This window comes from Macrobrachium nipponense, chromosome 9 (genome assembly GCF_015104395.2).
Source record: "Macrobrachium nipponense isolate FS-2020 chromosome 9, ASM1510439v2, whole genome shotgun sequence".
In the NCBI taxonomy this organism is placed as follows: Eukaryota; Metazoa; Arthropoda; class Malacostraca; order Decapoda; family Palaemonidae; genus Macrobrachium; species Macrobrachium nipponense.
Genome location: NC_061110.1, coordinates 25,495,997 through 25,517,661, shown reverse-complemented (window position 1 = coordinate 25,517,661; position 21,665 = coordinate 25,495,997). Strand labels below are relative to the sequence as shown.

General features: G+C 44.4%; 1 protein-coding gene across 1 annotated transcript in view; it reads right to left on the bottom strand.

Annotated features, from left to right (window-relative positions):
- Positions 1–21,665, bottom strand: part of LOC135217916 (uncharacterized) — a gene marked incomplete in the record, with an annotated part of 536,838 nt that overhangs the window by 503,578 nt on the left and 11,595 nt on the right. Inside the window, 1 exon segment of the mRNA XM_064254001.1 lies at positions 1,604–1,689. Within this exon segment, the coding sequence (XP_064110071.1) occupies positions 1,604–1,669 (66 nt within the window).

Sequence of the window (21,665 nt, the reverse complement as noted above, 5' to 3'; positions counted from 1 at the left end):
CACCTAACCCCCCTCACAACATTACCTACCAATAAAAACAGGGCCCTTCTAAAAACGCCAGACAGTCTGAACTTTGGATCTCTCTAGGTGAGACACTTAACCTTTGCCCACATGAACATAATAGTAACGCAATGCCGTGCATATTCTCTGCATATTCATTCTTTTCATTACACATCAGACCACACTGAATATATTACACATTCATCATTTTCATCTTGGTTTTCACCCTGTAGATTTTAAAACAAAAAAAGTTTATACTAATCTGTTAACAGCTCCTCTCAAGCTTGTATGAATTCTGATAGGTTGAATTCATTATTACGGGCATATATACATAACTTGTAACAAAAATAACAGCTCAGAAATTAAGGTTGTATTTATTAGTAAGGGCACATATAACTAGTAACAAAAATAACAGCTTAGACATTAGAAAAAAAAGTTTTGAAGATGAAACAGCTACCAGTAATAAAATAAGACAGCCTTCTTTAAGGTAATACGTACTGTATTAGACTGATCAATCTTGTGATGCATGATACCCAAAAAGCAAACATGATTCTATCGATAAACCTAGGCTACCTACAAAGATTCTGAGAAACTAATTAATTAAAGAAAACATTTGGTACAATTTGCTAGCATTAATTTTTTTCTATAATATTGTTTATGTGCATTCTACAAGTCATTAAATACTTAACAGTTCTTTCATTAAGGATATGGGGCAAGTGATTTTTTATCCTAAAAATATATTATCAGAGCAAATATAGAGGAGGGGCATTAATGTTACATTTGGGATATTGGGCTAAGAAGCAGGAATTGAGAGGAGTAATAAAGCAAGTAGTTGCATTATGGATGAAATGGAAATAGGTGGCTTAATGAATAGAAAATAAAAATGTTCCATTAGTACAGAGAGAAAAGACTTACAATGGTTACAAAAGGCTTTGACTATTCTGTGGCAAGACATGACTACTGAATGGAATAATGATGCAATTTTGTTAAAATGTAACCATGGAATGTTAAGTTCAGAGCTGGAGTATGGTGGGAAGAATGTATCACACAAATGATGAAGTGGTGTAGATATGTAGTCTACAGAAGCTGGAAAAAAAAAAAAGACTGAAATAGCAAAAATTGTAAATAGCAACAATTGTACATATGTGGATGTGTAAAGAGGTGACAAAAGGAGGATCAGATAAGGAAAGAGAAGGATGACCTGTAGGAAGGCCAGAAAATCATGGAAAAAAGTAAGAGATGAAGATCTAGACCTAATACAGTACAGGACAAAAGGGAACGGAGAAAACTTATTTCAAACCTAATCTCATTAAGGAAATAACTGACAAAAACATTCAGGACAAAGATCATGGAGTACTATACAAGCACATTTTTGCAGAGTACTTCAAATAAGATGTTGTGGGATTGTCCAGAATATGTGCCTCAAATATTGTATGATGTAATAAAATTGACTGTAACTACTAAACTACAAATATTTCTAATCCTTTCTACTTATGGTTTACTCAACGATAAGGATTCAGCTCCAAAGGTAATGCCTTTTTACAAATCATTACAAGCTTTCAACCTGAATGCAAGATAATGGGTATGACTCCATCTCACTTACCAATACATCTGTCGACTGAGTCTGTGCAAAGGAGGTCCAGGTCTCCTGCAATCGCTGGTCACTCATCCTTCTCTCATATCTTAGCCCTGGAAATATTAGATAAAAAAAATGGAGTAATCTCTGACATTTCTGAGTTGTACACTTATATCTCTTCATCCTTCCTTAAATATTCAACCAAATCTGAATGAATCTGAAGCACTGTAATCACTGATTAAGTTACAAGAGACCTTCTGGTACACAATCCTGCAAATTACTTCTCAAAAAAGTTTTCATCTCATTCCCTCAGCTAATAACACAACAAATACTGTAGAATGAACCAACCTAATACATACACACAAAGAAACCACAAATAATTCTTTAGTGTGTCTTCAAAAGAGTAACATTCAAAGTATTCATATTTATCAAATTATTCTTTGCTTGTAAGGCTATCTCTTATACCACTGATAACCATGTAAAATGCAAGACAAATTTAACATACCTGGCAATGTAAAGAAAAACCTAGTATATGCCGTATTGCACAAACAGGAAATGTTCTTTACCAACACTATATATCACCAGAGAAACTAAGAAGAATTACTGCAAAGGTAGAAGGGTGTACAATATCCTTCTCCAACACTGGAGAAACAAAAACTGAGGGAGAGACTAAGAATCACTTGCCTTCCTTAATCCCTAAGGACAGACAAGGATCAGGTGCAGCAGTTTCTCTTGTCACACCAGCATCTAAATGACACAAAAAACCTGCTAGTCATGACCCGTGACAGTAGACGACCACAAAAGGTTTATCGTCTCATTACAATGCGTAAGAAGAAAAGATAAATTGGCAACTTGCAGAGTCATCTATAGAAAATCAGATAAACTGACAAAATCACCTTATACCTAGTACTTTTATTTGTAAAGACTACACCATCACTCATTACAATGCCATTCATAATAACCATACAAAGTGAATGATATATGGCTACGAAATTATTCTGAAAACATCCTCACGCACAAACCACCCAGACATTTAAAATCGACAGCCATATCAATTTTTATCTTACAATAAGTTCAATATACATACACCACACACAAGACATACACTGTACACTATACTTTACATATACATATATACCTACTATAATACCAACTATGAGTGAGAAACATGGTCAGAATTGGAAAATTACTTTTCTACAAAAGCAAAACACAGTATATATGTATGTAGTATGTAATTGGCAGGAGGATAACTGAATACAAAGGCAGTGTCCACAAACGGTATGAGAAAATGCACCAAAACTCTTTAACTTGCCACATTTGCAATGTAATACAGTGAGCTTGGCTACAAGGAAGACATCCCCACATTATATCTTATAAAAAGAGAATATGTAATGGAAAATAGTACCTAAGAGCATCAATTTATGTTTATTTATATGTTAATAAATAGCCATACTTTTACACACAAGCTGAATGACAGTTTTCTAACACTTGAAATTAACATTTTGCTCTGAGGATGTTAAGTAAATTCTGGTTGATCTTGATAGCTGTGGTGAAGATCCTGATGCTTTCTTCCCTTTGTTTATAAAAAGGTTTCTAGTGGGCTGTATCCCAAGATTAATAGATTCTGCAAGTTTATGCCGACATAATATGTATCTGATGATGAGAGCAATCTTAGTAAAATTGTGCCTTTTCCAAAGAATGACCTATACCTGCAGCCTGCAATAACTATATGCCAATTTCTATTCTCCCTGTACTCTCTAATTAGCAAGAAACTTATTTCCAAGTCACTATGCAAATATGGGAAATCCAAAGGATTCTCAGCTAATGGTCAATATGTATACAGGAAGCAGTTAGGTGCTTGTGATGCTCATTTACATTTGACTTGCCATTTGCAAGAAAACCTTGGTAAGTGTTTTGAGTGTAGAGCCACTTAATACATTTTTGAGCTTCTTTCAATTTAGTATATCATAGGGCACTTATTTTATAACTTCAGAATCTTGAAGTGGGTGGATAAATTTTAGGATTATCTCAAGTTTCCTTACAGGTAGGCAGCAGGAAGTTGCTGTTGACAGTCTTTAGTGAATTAAGACCTATTGTTCTTGATCCACTGTTACTTTTAGTGCGTATAAGTAATATGGTTGTTGGCCTGAAAAACAAGATGGTTCAGTGTGCAGATGATGCAACACTAGAGAGAGAGAGAGAGAGAGAGGAGAGAGAGGGGGGAGGGGGGGGGGAGAGAGAGACCCCCGAGAGAGAGAGAGAGAGAGAGAGAGAGCCTCCTTGCTTACATATGTATGTTAGGATTGTGGTCTTGTCTATAAAGGGTACCACAGTCAAAAAATTCTCAGCGCTCTGACAGAGATGTGAAGGTTCTATTCTTTTTGGGATGATGTCCCACAAACTGACCAGTTCCTAAAGCTGGCTTCCCAACCTAGATCCAAGGCGTTGAGTAGAAGTCAGGTCTGGGCTCATAGGATGAAGGAACTTCCTTCTATGCTCGGACAGCCACTACCATAGGACCAACTTAAATACGGGAAAAAAACAAATGTGCACAGCTGTGTTTCCCTGTTCCAGTTGCTTGTGTTCAAAACCATCAAGCACTATCCTTTGAAGGGAATCAAAGAAGTCAGTCATCCAGGTAAAGAACTGAAGCACAGATCCTCGAACTAGAGGACCCTGTCCCATAAGACAGACCTGAGATACTCCTAGAGTCTGGAGGGACTTGGAAGGATGCTTCCTGCATAACCCAGGTTTCATCCAATCATCCTGGGGAATGGATGACAGGACTGTCTGGTTTGTCTACATCTTGAACTTGGTCTTTCATTCAAAGAGAAAAAAAGGATGTTGCAGGCCACGCAGACTTGCAGACAGCCATGTGGACTCAAAGACAACAGAGTGAACTTGCAGATCATTGTGCAGACTCGCAGACAACCGTGTGGACTAGCTGCCAACCCTGCGGACCCTTTGACTCTTTGACAGCTGAGCGGACACATGGACATCCATGTGGACTCTACTTCTTGTGTGGAATCAATAACATCTATCGTGGAAAAGACGACACCTTGTACAGGCCGAAGAAGTATTACTTGGCAGAAAATAATGTCCGGCAAGTTTGGAACAATCTTGTGGACATAACATGACCTTGTCAAAAACTGCTGTGACAAATCCTGCAAATCAGACATTCTCTAAACTGTGTCCTGAGGGAAAAGGTGGTGTAGGCCTGGAGGCAAAGATAACAGGGCTGATTGACACCAGACTTAAGATTATACGAGGCAATGTCTCTTGATAAAAAACTGGAAAACCTTTATCTTTTTAGTGAGTGCTCCTACTGTGAAAAGGTACTTTAAAAGGTACTTTGTCTCACTTCCCTTGTGTGAAAATCAAACTCCAAACTTCTACCGAGACCTCGTGGATGAAGAAGAAAAATGCCAGAGGAGAGAGCTTTCTTCACAAAGCTCAAACTGAACAAAAATGTCCTTGTCCTTGTCTGCAAAGGGCACGACTCTGAGACACTAACTAACGTGGAGGGGGCACCAGGGACTGCTAACTATCGTGGAGGGGGCACCAGGGACTGAAATGGGGACCTATTGATATGCAGCCAAATGCTCGCTCTACCACCGAGTTAAACCCCTTTAAAAAATGGGGGGAGAGAATGGAAGCATTAGGTCATCTTGAACTATAGGCGAAGGAGGAACATACTGAAGAGAGACAAAATGCTTAGAAGTGGGCTGTATGGCACTCAGATGTGGGAGACTGATACTGAAGAGTTGTTGTTAGGTGATCGGGTACTGATGTCCATGAAACAACAGTGCATTTACAGAAAACACAGCAGAAAAAACAGGTGTCGAATACTAAACATAGTGCCAAGGGCTAAGGAACTGGTATTGGACGTTCAGGAAATGGCGATGCCCGAACAGGAACTGATGCAGGACACTAGAAGGCTGGTGCTGGGAGCTCAGGAAAAGCAGAATTGCTCATGAGCAGGTGCTGTTCTATGGTGGGAGTCAAGTACTATACATAGACAGTGCCATTCAAGAATCAGCACCGGGAGCTAGAGTTGCTTGAAAAATGATATTGTTATTGTACAATAAAGTTTCATACATACTTACCTGGCAGATATATACGATTAATGGCCCACCCAGCCTCCCCGCAGGAGACAGGTGGAAGAGAAAATCTGGTTCTAGAAGGTAATGGTTCCTATTCCTGCCACCCAGCAGCGGGACGGTAGATCACCTGACCTACCTACCTGTAGCGTGTGCCGCGAAATTCGAATTTCTGTTGGGGACGACGGAGTCTATAGCTAACTATATATCTGCCAGGTAAGTATGTATGAAACTTTATTGTACAATAACAATATCATTTTCATACATTCAACTTCCCTGACAGATATATACTTAGCTGACTGGCACCCTTTGGTGGAGGGTAAGAGACAGCTATTCACTGATTAGACAGGTAAACAACATACGTTGTAGGTAATATACAAATAAAACCTTGGTTCCTATGTGTTTAGACGAAGGGTTGACTTCCTAGCTATTGCTAGGAGTCTGCTTCGTCTCAAGAGCCTCAGCGAGGATGTGACCTATGGTTGAGAGCTCTTGTGAGGACTGTCAATGGGGTCTTATCCACTTACTCGACAGAACCTGATGACAATTGTCACTGGGGTCTTATCCACTTACACGACAATATACCTATGCCTAGTGGCATAATTAAGGAGCACAACACCGATCCCGATCACCTGATCCTAACACGAGGGTTTGTGCTTAATTTGAAAAGTTATCCCCAAACTCCTTTCAAACAACCCAAAGTAAAAATACTATGTTAAAATAAAAATTAACTCACTTAGTTAAGGATCAGTGTCGGCTCCCTATCCCAGCAACGTATCAGTAGACACGTATAACCAAGAGAGAAGGATCTCTCGTAGGTCAACTTGACCTCCTTCGTGTAATGGGAAGTCAACACAGAGTTGCATCTCCCGTAAGTGACAGCTAATATGTCATGATGACATATTGTTATGGAAAGAACAAGAATTCATAAAAGCTCGCACTTCATGCGCTTTTAATTCTCAGCTGTTTGAAGGAATCATCAAGTTACTCATGAAGTGCTTTAGCGATCACACTTGTTTCAAGGAAGACCAAGGCTTTCTTTGAAATGGATCTCTTGTGGATGAAGCCTAGAGCCTGGCTGGCGTCTGGCTGGCGCCTCGCGCCTGGCTGGAGCCTCGCGCCTGCCTGGCACCTGACGCTTGGTACTATTTGGCGCCTGACGCTTGGTTGGCACCTAGTCCTGGAAGGCGCTTTTCGCCTGACTCCTGGCTGGCACCTTGAGCCTGGAAGTAGCTTCGCACCTGTCTCCAGACTGGCACTATTTGGCGCTTGGTGCCAGGCTGACTCCTCTCCACTTGCTGGAGCTTCGAGCTTGGTAGAGTCTCGAGGATGTCTGGCGATGTCCACATCGGACACTTATCTGTCAGATTTGTTCGCCTCTAGCGCATCTGCGCTAGGTTGGAGGCCACCTCTTTCTCTTCATCAGACAATGACAGTGTTCCTTGAAACTGTCTGCCTCTGGCGTTTTTTACGCCTGTTTTGGCATTTGGCGCCTGGTTGGCGCTACATTGTCCGAAAGTCCTGAACCTCCACAATAGTTTATCAGGAGATTGGAGAAGGGTGGAAGAAATTCTTCCACTTTGAGCTTTTGGCCTCTACGCCAGGGGAGGTGATTGTGGTAAACTACATCCATTAGACGATAGGACATCTCTTCTTACTTGTTGATGAAGTTCCTCGTTGCAGAATCTTCCCTATCCTTGTCCGAAGGAAGGGAAGGAGCTTGGAAGTTGAAGGAGACTCCGAGCTGAAATTGGGAGGACTCCTGATTTCTAGCTCTTCATTGTATCCCTCTGAATACCTTCTGGGAAGCATTTCGAGCCCTCATCGCATCCCAAAGACTTTGAAGGCAAAACGTTTAAACCATCTCTTCTTCTGTAGGTGAAAACGTAAGTACCCTGCCTGGGCAACGAAACTTCTATCTGAAAGCGTTGAGTCAGGAATAGAGGGTTTTAGTTCTTTTGCCAGACATACTATGCTGGCAAGAACCCATTGTCGAGTCTCCATTGAAAATGATGCAAGATTCCAATGTACAAAAAATTCACTTGTTTTCTTGGTCGTTTAGGGCCATGAGAAACAAAGAATTCCCTCATAAAATTTCTCAAAGAAGTTTGATGAGGAGCAATTCCATCTTGTCAGAACACGGAATCTGAGGCCACAAAAGATCCCATTCGAAGTACATGATATCCTACTCTTGTCGTATTGAGGAATCGTATAAGATCCCGAAGATCTTAATCCTCTGCTATCTCTAATTCCCCTTGTATAGACAGAGTATAGCCTTTTACTGTGCTCTTTGATAGCAGATATATACAAAGGTGATTCTTCCCTCTGAAAAGGAAGAAAAAACCTATATGTATGTGGTTCACAGAGGTATCGGAAGAGGACAGTTTCCTCTTCCATCAAGCACAATCTGCAGCAATTCTATGTCCTGGCCATGACTATTGTCATTCACCTTGAAAAATCCTCTCATTCATGTCCACTTCTGGTCAGTCTGCATGCAGACAGACTCAGAGTGGAGAGGTTGTTAAGGTCTATTTATAATAGATGATGATCGAAAATCCAAACTTTCTTGGAACAGACTTCTAAAACATGCTGTGAGAAGAACGTGACCTCTGTGAATCCAATTTCTCTAAGACCAAAGTGAGGCATAAAGTATCATTCTCTCTTCCTTTGATGCCCATTTATCTTAATATCCATTAAGAATGTATAATCTAGGGGAAAAAAGACTAAAGTTTATTCCCCTTTTAAACTAAAAAATGGCATATATTGCTACCTTTCTTGGTTCGAGAATAAGGAAGCAGTATAGAAGCAGCATGTTCGTCTTCCATCTTGCGAAGAGATCTATGACGAAGACATCTCGCAGGCTTCTACAACTCTCTTTCCAACTAAGATTAGATATAAGTTAATAGTTATATTGTCGATCGAGAAGGTTCTCACAGACGTGCAACGAACCTCTTAAGGATCGTTACGTTCCATGTCTGTGTTTCGAACAGATTCTCTCTTGTTAACGCGAACAGAGGCGAAAAAAGAGATTCTCAATACTTCTTGAAATATGAGAGAGCTGTGGAAATGGCTTAATTGATTTAAGTCATTTAGTCCCTCCTTGGGATCGAGCCCCCTTCAAGATAGACGGGGAACGAAATCAGGAACGAACCGTGCCATTACTGAGCCTGCTGTCAGAGAGGCTACTGAACCCTTCGATTAATAACTCGCTATATCGAAAAGTTAGCAAGTCCAATATTTTGCTTCTGTAAGCATGAGAGCATCAATTAATATATATAGCTCTACTGCGTTAAATTCATATTGTAGTCTCATTCATATAATGCTGATACATTGTGGTAAACATTACCGCAAGGTTATAAGTTATCTTTTTATTGAAAACTCCTTAGCAAAACGAATACCATGTTATTCATGTTTGCCTATAAATCCCCTCAATTCGAGGCTAAGTCCATGATTGTAGGGGGAATATACAGTCAACCATTCGATCCCGTTGGAGAGAGAGATGTAACCAACTGCTCATGACCGAGAACTGGATGGTACTGTATAGGCTTACAATGACAGCCGTCTTGTTTGCTGCCTGGCTGCGTTCATCCTGAGTTGCAAGTTACTCCATTCAATGAAGGAATATAATAGAATTATTCTCGGGCCTAAGGAAGCTCTCAATAATGCAAATTTAAGCCAAACAACCTTTGTTAAATACCGAAGCTGAGTAGGTATTGTCGTAACAAACCTTTTAAGCGAAGTCCTTACTAGGAAATTCCTATAAGGATATAGATAATTCTGTAGCGAACCACAAAGGCAACTATGGTATGTGTATATGACTTGTCATTCAGTAGTCGTATACACCAAATCTTCTTACTACATTCTTTCCTCTCCGATGCAGAGAGAGAATGGAAATCTTACTATCTTCGTTCTTTTCCGAATTAGTATTAGTCGAAAGAGATCCCAATGAAAACCTAGGATCGAAGAGAATCCCTCAAACTTTTATTCTCTTGGAGATAAGGCCATATTCCACGCCTCTATTATCTGGAAGAGCCTCTAATCAATGAATGAGAGCTCGTACGAATCTTGTTCAATTTCCAAACGATTGCCACTCTTTCTGTAAATGGTTGGTTGCATTATTTTTAGAAGGGGGATGATTTTAATATCCTCTTACTCGTAATGAACTAATTCTCTCAATAAAAAGGGTCCCTAAGGTCTTATAAACTGAAAGACCTGCCCCCTTATTGGCTTCCAATTCCGATCTATCTTCCATTTCCTGTCCATCAAGTTGGGAGAAGAATGAGCAACCGAAGGAGAGCGCCTCCTTTCGTAAGGTGAAGGGTTTTTAGCAGTACCGACTCTAACCTGACAAGGGCTACGGCCGCCTGTGCGACATCTTGAATCCCCGCCAGGAAAAGGCCGATGTTGCTCTTGCCTTAATTGCATTAAGACTATCTGAGAAGGGCGATGGCCGCCTGTGCGACAACTCCCGTCCCTATCAGGAGAAGGCCTCGAATGTCTTTCACCTTTCACAGAATCAAGCATTCCTGTGAAAATTCCCCAAAGAGGAGCCTCTCGGTCCGCCTCTAACTCCATCTCCGATGAAGATCCTGGTTCATAGCTTCAGGCGCTTCAGGTGCTTTGCGTCTCGTTTCAGGTGCTTCAGGCGTTTCAGGCACTTTGCGCCTCGTTTCAGGCACTTTGCGCCTCGTTTCAGGCGCTTTGCGCCTCATTTTAGAAGCTTCAAGCGCTTTGCGCCTCATTTCAGGCGCTTTGCGTCTCGCTTCAGGCGCCTCTTTAGAATCCTCTTGCCTTGTCGGCGTTTTGCGCCTGGCCGCCTCGTCCAAGCTGTCAAAGACTTCTATCGGACGGGAATTCTTAACGGGAAGGAAGTGATCCTTTCTCCTGGGAGGATCCTTCTTCAAAATTTCCATTAACGAAGATATCTGCTGTTGCATTTCTCATAGGATCTTCGTAGCGGCGTCTTCTTTCTCCGTATCCGATCTAGGGGAAGGAGGATTTAATGAATAAATCTCTTTCTTCTTCTTCTCAGGTGGATAGTCTTCCGGAAAACTTTCCGGGCTAGAATCCCAAGCTGGCGATTTCCACGATCTTTTAGAAGGTCTCAATAGCTTGTCATAACTCCACCCTATTTTCCTTTCGATGAAGAATCGGATGACGAAAAAATGATATTGTCATGTTACAATAAAGTTTTATACATACTTACCTGACAGATATATACTTAGCTATAGACTCCGTCGTCTCCGACAGAATTTCAAATTTCGCGGCACACGCTACCGGTAGGTCAGGTGATCTACCGCCCTGCCCTGGGTGGCAGGACTAGGAACCATTCCAGTTTTCTAATCAGAATTCTTCTCTTCCACCTGTCTCCTGCGGGGAGGCTGGGTGGGCCATTAATCGTATATATCTGTCAGGTAAGTATGTATAAAAATGATATTGTAATGATACAATTAAGTTTGTTCATACTTACCTGGCAGATATATATATAGCTGTATTTTTCCGAATCCGACAGAAATTTAAACACTTACGACACACGCAGTGGGAGTCAGGTGGTTAGTACCCATTCCCGCCGCTGGGAGGCGGGTATCAGGAATCATTCCCATTTTCTATTCATAATTTTTATTTCCACTGTCTCCTGAGGGGAGGTGGGTGGGTACTTGATTATATATATCTGCCAGGTAAGTATGAACAAACTTAATTGTATCATTACAATATAATTTTGTTCATGAAACTTACCTGTCAGATATATATATAGCTGAATCCCACCTTTGGTGGTGGGAGTAGACAGAATAGAAGATTTTAGGAAACATATATATGCAGATAATTGATATCTTGATTCCTTACCTGTTAGCATAGCTGACTTCGTGGTTACTGCCGCGTAAGTCGCTTGTGCTACTAGAGTTGCCAGCAAGGTAGAGACCTATAAAGCTGGTGCACTCCAGATGATCTGTCAACAGGGGGGCGAGAACACACGACGTGACTAGAACCATTGACCATACAAATGAGGGCAAACGAAGTAAAACCAAACCACCTGGAGTAGCCTACCAAAAGTATCCCACATAGACTAAGCTAATGGAAGGGAGATCCGCCGCAGGCGGTCAACCCCACAACCATAACACAAGTTAAAAACTCCCCTAAACCATTAAAGGATAGGATGAGCGCTACCTCCTGCTCCCAAAACAGTGTCTGCAGCGACGTATGGTCCGAGCGAGTAACAATTTTCGTATGTTGCTTTCACCTCCCGCAGGTAGTGTGAAGCGAACACCGAATTGCTTCGCCAATAAGTGGCGCCCAAAATATCTTTGATTGCCATATTTTTGTGAAAAGCCACCGAAGTAGCAATAGCCCTCAACTCGTGGGCTTTCACTTTCAGAAGCTCCATGTCACTTTCACTACACTTTTCATGGGCTTCCTTAACCGTACTTCTTAAGAAGAACGCCAGTGCATTCTTCGACATCGGAAGATCTGGTTTTTTCACAGAGCACCACAAGTTCTCCGAAGAACCTCTGCAGCTCTGGTTCTCTGCAAATAAAACTTGAGAGCCCTGACAGGACACAGGACTCTCTCAGCTTCAGGTCCTACTAGCTCCGACAACCCTTTGATCTCGAACGTCCTCGGCCAAGGGTTGGAAGGGTTCTCGTTCTTTGCTAAGAACGTAGGACTTAAGGAACAAACTGCACTATGATCCTGACTGCTTCGGCACTAGGAACAGACGGTTGTAAAACCCCGGAGAACTCCGGTCGAAGACCTGTTCCACCGCCTGCTTCTCGATCATTTGATCTAGTAGATGCAGTGAAGCACTTTCTGCTTTTCTCCCTTGATACGAAGGAGACAAATCTTTGGTGTCGAAGACAGCGGGGGTAACATCAGGAAAGGAATTCTGTACCCCTTCTTGACGATGTCCAGAGACCAAGCGTCGGCACCTCTCTCTTCCCATGCTTTCGCGAAATGTAGAAGTCTGGCTCCTACCGGTGGCTGAAGGACTTCCCTCTCACTTCTTGCTCTTGGAAGGAGCGGGAGTCTTGCCTCTGAAAGAGCCTCTTCCTCGAGGGGCTGGCTTCGAGGAAGAAGCAGATCGAAAGGGCTTCGATTTCTTCAAAGCAGAGGACCCAGAAGACGAAGTAGTAGTAGGCTTCCTAGAAGACTGTGCCAGAAGGTCTTGGGTTTGCTTTCTCCTGGAGACTGGCGGCTACGTCCTTTACCATAGACTGGGGGAAGAGATGTTCTGAGAAAGGAGCGAAAAGAAGATCCGCTTTTTGCGCTGGTGAGACCGACTTTGCAGTAAAATTGCAAAAAAGTGCTCTCTTCTTAAGCAGTCCCGTGCTGAAATGAGCAGCCAATTCCTCAGAACCATCCCTGACGGCCTTGTCCATGCAAGACAATACACTGGACAGCTTCCCAGACTGATGGAATCAGAACTCCTGGACCTGGCATCCAATACTCCTAGGCACCTCAGTCAAGAAAATTAAAGACCTCTAGTGTCCTGAAGAGGCCTTTAAGGTGAAGTCTAACTCACTATGCGTCCAAGAGACCTTAGAGGAAGACAGAAAAGATCTTCTGGCGGCATCCACAATACTACCAAAGTCTCCTTGAGCTGAGGCTGGAAGCTTAACTCCGACGTTTTCTCCCGTCTCATACCACATACCAGCTTTGCCACAAAGTCTTGAAGGTGGTAAACGCGAAAGAAGTCTTGCCTGAAGCTTTCCTCTTTTCCATCCAATCATGGACCTTTCGAAAGCTTGCTTCGTAGAAAGCGACTTCTTCATTTTCACAAAGCCCGAGATCTTAGTAGCTTGGATGACGAAAACTGAGAGGAGGAGTTACGTGGAGCTTCAGGTTGGAAAGTGTCTGCAAAGACTGACTGTAGCAAACGAGTCAAAACCTTGTACGTAGTCCGTCGAAACTGGAGCCAACTGCTGTTCTTCGTCCACTTCGACGAAAGCGTCACTAATTTCCTCTTCAGACACTGGAGAAGTCGGAGGAAGTAAAGAAGAGTCACGAGCTTTCTCAAAAGAGAAAGAGCGGCGAACAGGAAGAGTTCCCGCTTCCGCTTGCGCTTGCGGAGGTGGAAAACTGACGTCCGTAGGCGCGCGCTTGGCGTCCGCCAAGCCAATCTACTGGCGCCGACTGAAGCGCGCTCGACCGCAACAGGTGTACACCTGGCATCCACTGGCGCGCGCTGAGCGTCCACTGGCGCGCGCCGAGCGTCCACTAAAACGCGCTGAGCGTCCACTGGCGCTCGCTTACCTTGCACCGAATCATGCTCGGCGTCCACTAAAGCGCGCTTGACTTTCACAGAAGCGCGCTCGGCATCTAAAGAAACGCGCTTCTTATCAACAAGTTTCGTAGCAGCGGAAACAACCGCTTCACGAGAGCGAAAAAACGAAATTTCTCGCCTCCTCTAGAAAGTTGCTGGGGAGCAGAACGAACTCCAGAGGGAGACTCAAACGGAGGAGAGAGAGAAGAGCGAGGAGAGGGAGAGGGAGAACGCCACGACATCTTCACAGAAGATTGTCATCCTTCTTACGGCGATGTGGAACAGTCTCTCTCGAAGAAAAAACATCTCGAAGTTGCTGCTGAAGAGACTGGAGAATCTTGCTTGTAGGTGAAGCCTCCTTTTCTGGGGAGGGGCTGATCCTGTGAGCAGGCGAGTGGCGAGGGGACGCCTTCTTCCTACTCCCAGGAACCGTCACTTAACGCACCTTAGAGCGACTGCGGCGCTCGAAAGAAACATCTAGGAAAGACTCCGCCTCCGAATAATCCTTACGCTTCTTCTGCGGAGGAAAAGCAGCAAACGCACTATCAGGCGACGGAGCAAAGTTCCGGAGAACAACTTGGACGTGAAAGCGTCCCGAACGCGAGCCGTCCTTTTCAGCGGACGTGATGCGGTATGAGAGCTCCACCCTTGCGCGGGGAGGAAGCTTCAGAAGAAGCACTCCTTGAGAAGACGTGCACGCGCACGCTCCTTGGCAGTCTGGGTAGGTTCGTCAGAAGCTGCCGAAGGCACGCCAGATCGGTGGGGGTTCCTCGTAACCCTCCTTCGACTTTCGACATGCTCTCTCCCCGTAATCTGGGAGTCAAGCAGAGGTCTAGGTCTAGAGGCGGAATGAGGCTGATCTGACGCACCCTCCACTACACAAGGGGCACTTTCACTGCACTTCTCTTCACTTTTGCTCTCCAGAGCTAACACTTTTGATTCTAAGTTACGAATCGATTCAAGAATTAGCGATAAAGTATTACCTTCTACCGACACTGTTTCAGGGGCCGGAGGCAACACTACAGGGGTAGGAGCATAATCTACAGAAGGAGGGTTAGCAGGAGATCATTAAAATCTTGCCTACCTGAAACACTCCTGGAGGAAGACCTCCTTAACCTATCTCGCTCAAGTTTCTTAAGATAGGTTTCATACGCCTTCCATTCCGACTCTGTTAATCTTTCACACTCCTTACAACGACTTTCAAACGTACATTCATTCCCCCTGCAAACTTTACAAACAGAATGTGGGTCCACTGAAGCTTTCAGTAGCCTACCTCTACATTCGGACATAGAACAAAATCTAGTGCTAGCAGAACTAGACCCTGACATCTTGATCAAAGAAAAATCAATACCAAATTCAAATCAATCCAAAGTCAACGTGTGCCAAGCCACCGATCCAATTCAGATACCAAAGAAAAAACCAAAAGGGATACTCAAGTAGCTAGTAAGTTTCCAAAATCTGGACGGAGGTGCTGCAAACAGGTGTTTTCAGCACCGGCGACAGAAAAATTATGAATAGAAAATGGGAATGATTCCTGATACCCGCCTCCCAGCGGCGGGAATGGGTACTAACCACCTGACTCCCACTGCGTGTGTCGTAAGTGTTTAAATTTCTGTCGGATTCGGAAAAATACAGCTATATATATATCTGACAGGTAAGTTTCATGAACAAACTTTATTGTAACATGACAATATCATTTTTATACATTCAACTTCCCTGCCAGATATATACTTAGCTGATTAGCACCCATTGGTGGTGGGTAAGAGACAGCTAACTACTGAAATAGACAGGTAAACAACATATGTTGTAGGTATTAATAAACCTTGGTTCCTACCTTATTAGGCTGAAGACTTCGCGGCTACTGCCTTGGAGTCTGCTTAGCCTCAAGAGCCTCAGCGAGATATTGATCTATGGCTAAGAGTTCTTGTGGGTCTGCCAATGGGGTCTTATCCACTTACTCGGCAGAGCCTAAAGGCCTTTGTCATTGGGTGCTATTCCACTAACATGACAATACACCTTGTTCAAGGAGCACAACACCGATCCCGATCACCTGATCCTAACATCCATGTTAGTTCTAAGATTGCAAGGAGTTATCCCCGAACTCCTTACAAACAACCAAAAAATCGAAACATAATTACACTTTCATTTATACAAAATATACAAAAAAAATTTTGTACTCCCCGACTAGCCATACATACCCTTGATCCCCTACCAGCAATGACACTATGCGCCCGTGCGACATCCGTGAGCTTGCTAATAGAAAACCAAGCACATATCTGACAAGAGGGTTTATGTACGATAAAATCAAAATATTTTTAAGGATCAGTCTTTGCTCCAAGACCCAGCACTGTATCTGCTGATACAAATGGACCTAGAGAGAAGCACTTCTCATAAGTCACTCTCACATCCTTCAGATAATGAGATGCAAACACTGAATTGCACCTCCAATACGTAGTCTCAATGATATTTTTAAGAGACATATTCTTTTGGAACGCCAAGGACGTTGCTACTGCTCTCACCTCATGGGTCTTAACCTTTAGAAGACCGAAGGATTCCTCCGAGCAGTTCTTGTGTGCGTCCGTAATGACGCTTCTCACAAAGAACGCCAAGGCGTTTTTGGACATGAGTCTTTTGGGGTTCTTCACAGCACACCAAAGACCTTGTTGACAAGCTCCCATCTGTCTCTTCCTCTCTAAATAAAATTTAAGAGCTCTCACTGGACAGAGAGACCTCTCTGTCTCTCTGCCTACGAGGTTAGATAGACCTTCTACTTCAAAGCTTCTGGGCCAAGGTTTTGACGGGTTTTCGTTCTTCGCCAGAAACATTGTCTGGAACGAGCAGATGGCAGCATCTCTTTGAACCCCACTGTGGAATCCAGAGCGTGCAATTCGCTCGTCCTCTTGGCTGTAGCGAGAGACAACAGGAATAAGCATTTCCTAGTGACGTCGCGGAAGGAAGCCAGATGTAAAGGCTCGAATTTATCCGAGGAAAGGAAAATTCAGGACCACGTCCAGATTCCAACTAGGTGTTCTAGGAGTTGCTGCTTTTGAAGTTTCAAAGGATCTAATTAAATCGTGTAGATCTTTGTTGTCTGCAATTTCTAGCCCTCGATTTCTAAATACTGAAGACAGCATGCTTCTGTATCCCTTTATAGTTGAGACAGATAGGTGTGATTCCTCTCTCAGAAAGAGGAGGAAATCGGCAATATTAACTATAGAGGTACTGGAGGAGGACAGCTTCTGACTCTTACACCACCTCCTAAAGACTTCCCACTTCGATTGGTATACTCTTCTCGTCGAAGCTCTGCGGGCTCGAGCGATAGAGCCCGCAGCCTTGCGAGAAAAACCCCTCGCTCTGACAAGTCTTTCGATAGTCGAAAGGCAGTCAGAGCGAGACCTGGGAGGTTGTGATGAAACCTCTCGAAGTGGGGTTGTCTGAGTAGATCTGGTCTGTTTGGAAGAGATCTGGGGAAGTCCACTATCCACTCCAGTACCTCCGTGAACCATTCTTGGGCTGGCCAAAATGGGGCTATTAGTGTCAACTTCATGCTCTTTGAAGCTACAAACTTCCTGAGCACTTCCCCCAGGATCTTGAATGGGGGAAAGGCGTAGGCGTCCACACCCGACCAATCCAGGAGAAGCGCATCTATTGCGAAGGCTCTCGGATCTTCCACTAGAGAGCAAAAGATCTCTTTTGGAGAGGAACGTTGCAAACAGATCTATGTGAGGTCTCCCCCACAGGGACCAAAGACTTCGACACACTTCTTCGTGTAGAGTCCATTCTGTGGGAAGGACCTGATTCCTCCTGCTCAGTCTGTCCGCTCTCACATTCTTTATCCCTTGTACAAATACTTGTGAGGAGAGTTATGCCTCTTTCTTCTGTCCAGGTTAACAGGTGTTTTGTTAACTGAAAGAGGGAGAAAGAGTGCGTGCCTCCTTGCTTGCGTATGTAAGCCAGAGCCGTGGTGTTGTCCGAGTTTATCTGTATCACCCCGCCTCTGACTATCTCTTCGAAGAATTTTAAGGCTAGGTGTATGACCACTAGTTCCTTGCAATTGATGTGCCAGGACACCTGTTCCTTTGTCCAGGTGCCTGACACCTCCCTTGCTCCTAGCGTCGCTCCCCATCCCGACTCCGAAGCGTCGGAATATAACACTTGGTCTGGGTTCTGCAGGGCAAGCGATACGCCTTCATTCTTTTGAAGAGGAAGGATCCACCACTTCAAGTGATCTTTTATCTCTTGTGGAAGCGGGAAGATGTCCGAGAGTTGTCCCAGCTTCCAACTCCACACCCCTTTCAGGAAAAACTGAAGAGGGCGAAGGTGAAGCCTCCCCAGAGAGAAGAACTTTTCTAGTGAGGACAGGGTCCCTAAAAGGCTCAGATAATCCCTCGCTGAACTGCTCTTTCTCTCTAAGAAGCTCGAGATTTTCGACAAACCTCGAGTGATTCTTTCTCGCGAAGGAAATACTCGAAAACCCCGAGAATCCATCTGAATCCCCAGATAGACCAAGCTCTGGCTGGGGATCAGCTGCGACTTCTCGAGGTTCACGAGTAATCCCAGCGATTCTATCATGTTTCTTGTTACTGATAAGTCCTCCAAGCACTGAATCTCCGACTTGGCCCTGATCAGCCAGTCGTCAAAGTAGAGGGAGATGTTTATTCCCTCTAGGTGAAGCCATCTTGCCACATTCGCCATCAGGTTGGTGAATACCTGCGGAGCTGTAGACAGACCGAAGCACAGAGCCCTGAATTGAAAAATCTTGTCTCCTATTACAAACCGAAGATATTTCTTTGACAAATGGTGAATGGGAAACGTGGAAATACGCATCTTGCAAGTCCAGAGAGACCATCCAATCTCCTGGACGAAGAGCCGACATTACTGAAGCGGACGTTTCCATACGGAACTTCTTTTTCTGAACAAAAACGCGATTCAGAGCGGCTTACGTCCAGTACTGGTCTCCACCCCCCCGATGCCTTTTGGTACTAGAAAAAGGCGATTGTAAAATCCCGGGGAGTGTGGATCCTGCACAAGTTCGATGGCCTCCTTCTCCCACATTTGTTCCACCATTTGAAGGAGAGTCTGTCTCATTACAGGGTCTCTGTACCTCGCTGACAGTTCCCGAGGCGTAGATGTTAGGGGAGGACTGTCCTCGAAGGGGATTACGTATCCTTTCTTTAGGACCGAGACTGACCAAGGGTCGGCTCCCCTTTTCGCCCATACTCCTGCAAAGTTCAGGAGTCTGGCGCCCACTGGTGCTTGAAGGAGCAACAAGTCATTTAGATTTCTTGAAAGGTCTAAAGGAAGACCTTCCTCTCTTGTCAGAGCTCTTCTTTCTGGCAGGGGGACGAGCCGCTGCACCTCCACGAAAGGGCTGCTGAGGAGGACGAGAGTCCTTCTTAATCGTCGACACTACAGGGCGTCCTTTCTTGGACGTTTGTACTAGTAGGTCTTGTGTCGCCTTCTCAGTTAGCGAGCGAGATATATCCTTCACTAACTGAGAAGGAAACAGATGATCCGACAGAGGGGCGAACAATAAAGCAGTCCTCTGGCTCGGAGAAACCCCTTTTGATAATAGGGATCCATATACTGATCTCTTCTTCAGAAGACCAGCACCAAAAAGGGAAGCCACTTCTCCCGAACCGTCCTGTACTGCCTTGTCCATGCAAGACAGGACGCTATGGAGAATCTCTGGGTTTTTAAGAAACTCCGGATCTTTAGATTTGTTGGCCAGAACTTTCCGAGTGACCCAATCCAGAAAATTGAACACCTCTAAAGTGACAAAAAGTCCCTTTAGAAAGTGGTTCAACTCCGAAATGCTCCACGTCGATCTGACCGATCCTAAAGAGTGACGTCTAGATGCCTCCACTAAATTGGAAAAGTCCACATCTGCCGAGGCAGGAAGAGAAAGACCTATAGTCTCTCCTGTCCCATACCAAATACCTCTCTTTCCATGTAGTTTGGAAGGAGGCATGCAGAATACAGTCTTTCCCAACTCTTTCTTCTTGTCCATCCAAGAATCTAAAGAATGGAGGGCCTTCTTCATAGAAATTGCAGGCTTCATTTTCAGAAAGGCCGAAGATTTTGCCGTAGCCGAGCTCGAAAAGAGAGAACGAGGAGAAGGAGGAGCCGCCGGACTAAGAGAGTCTCCAAACTCTTGTAGCAACAATGAGGCTAAGACCTTATAATTCGAGAGTCCCTCATTTGCAGGAGGTTCGTCATCAGACAAATCGTCCAAACCTCGATCAGACGAAGGAGAAAGCTCTCGTTTGGAGGGAGAGTCCTTCCAAGACCTCCTACGATCTGAAGGAGAGGAGCTTCTATTTGGAGAAGAGTCATAAATTCCAGGAATGAGTCTCCGACTCCTAGCTCCTCCTGGCTCTTGACTCTTGGCCTTCCTGAACTCCTGCCTCCTGACTAGGACTCCTGCCTCCATTGACTCCGGAACTCCTTGGCTCCTGCCATCTTGACTCCTGACTCCTGCCTCTTGACTTCCTGACCTCCTTGACTCCTGACTCCTGCCTATTGCCTCCTGCGCTCTTGCCTCCTGGCTCTTTGCCTCCTGCCTCCTGCCTGGTATGACTCCACACTCCTGGTCTTGGCTCTGCCTCTGGTTGACTCCTCACTACTGGCTCTTGGCTCCTGCCTCTGGGTGACTCCTCACTCCTGGCCGGTGCCAGACGTCTGATCGGTTCATCCACGTTCGTACAGGAAGCCTCACCTCGAGTAGGAGCATCGATCCTGGCGGCAGATACCTCCATACGTCTGGAGGATCTCTTGATAGGAAGGGAAGAGTCTTTCCTTCTAGGAGGCTCCTTTGAAAGGACTCCTACAAAAGACGAAATCTGTTCTTGCATAGCCATCATGAACCTCTTCGTAACCTCTTCTTTATCCTCTTCGGGAGGAGGGGAAGGAGGAGAGGAGGAGTCCATAGCCTCCACCTCCTGAAATCCTTCTCACTCTGGTTGAAAGAATGGCTCTTCTTAACTCCCGAAGGAGACTCCTCAGGGAAGTTTTCCGGGCTCGAGTCAATCGTCGGAGCCTTCCAACTCCTCTTGAGTGGTCGAGAGCGATCTGAATCCCTCCAATCACGTCGGAGATGAAGATCCCGACGACGAAAAACACTCACGCAGGACGCTTTGCAATAGCGATCCTTGGCAGTCTGGGGTGTCACAGAAACCGCCGAAGGGACACCTGATCGGTGGGGATTCTCCACAACCTCCTTTCGGTTTTCGACATTCTTTCTCCTCTGGGCATGTGAGCTTGGAAGAGGTCTAGACCTAGGAGCGTTGCGGAGCCGACCAGATGCCCCCTCCACTACACTGGGGACACTCATATCACTGTTCACTGAAAAATCACTAGCCTTACCTTGCAGGGCAGCCATTTTGTTTTCCATCAACTTGAAGGCTGCTTTTAGATCCGCAAGTTCTTTCGCTGAATCTACAGGTTCTGCAATAGGAGAAGGGGCTGCAATGGAAGGAGAAGTAGCAATACTTACCCTTGGGGAAGATCCCAAGTTAGGAATTAGTTCATTAGATCTCGAACTACTTAAACTTCTATAAGAAGCCTTCCTCACTCTTTCTCTCTCTAACTTTTTCAAATAATTAGTTAGATTCTTCCATTCATTCTCACTCAAATTCTCACATTCCTTGCAAGTATTAGTGAAAGAACATTCATACTCCCTGCAACCCTTGCATACAGTGTGAGGGTCTACCGAAGCTTTCGGCAACCTCAC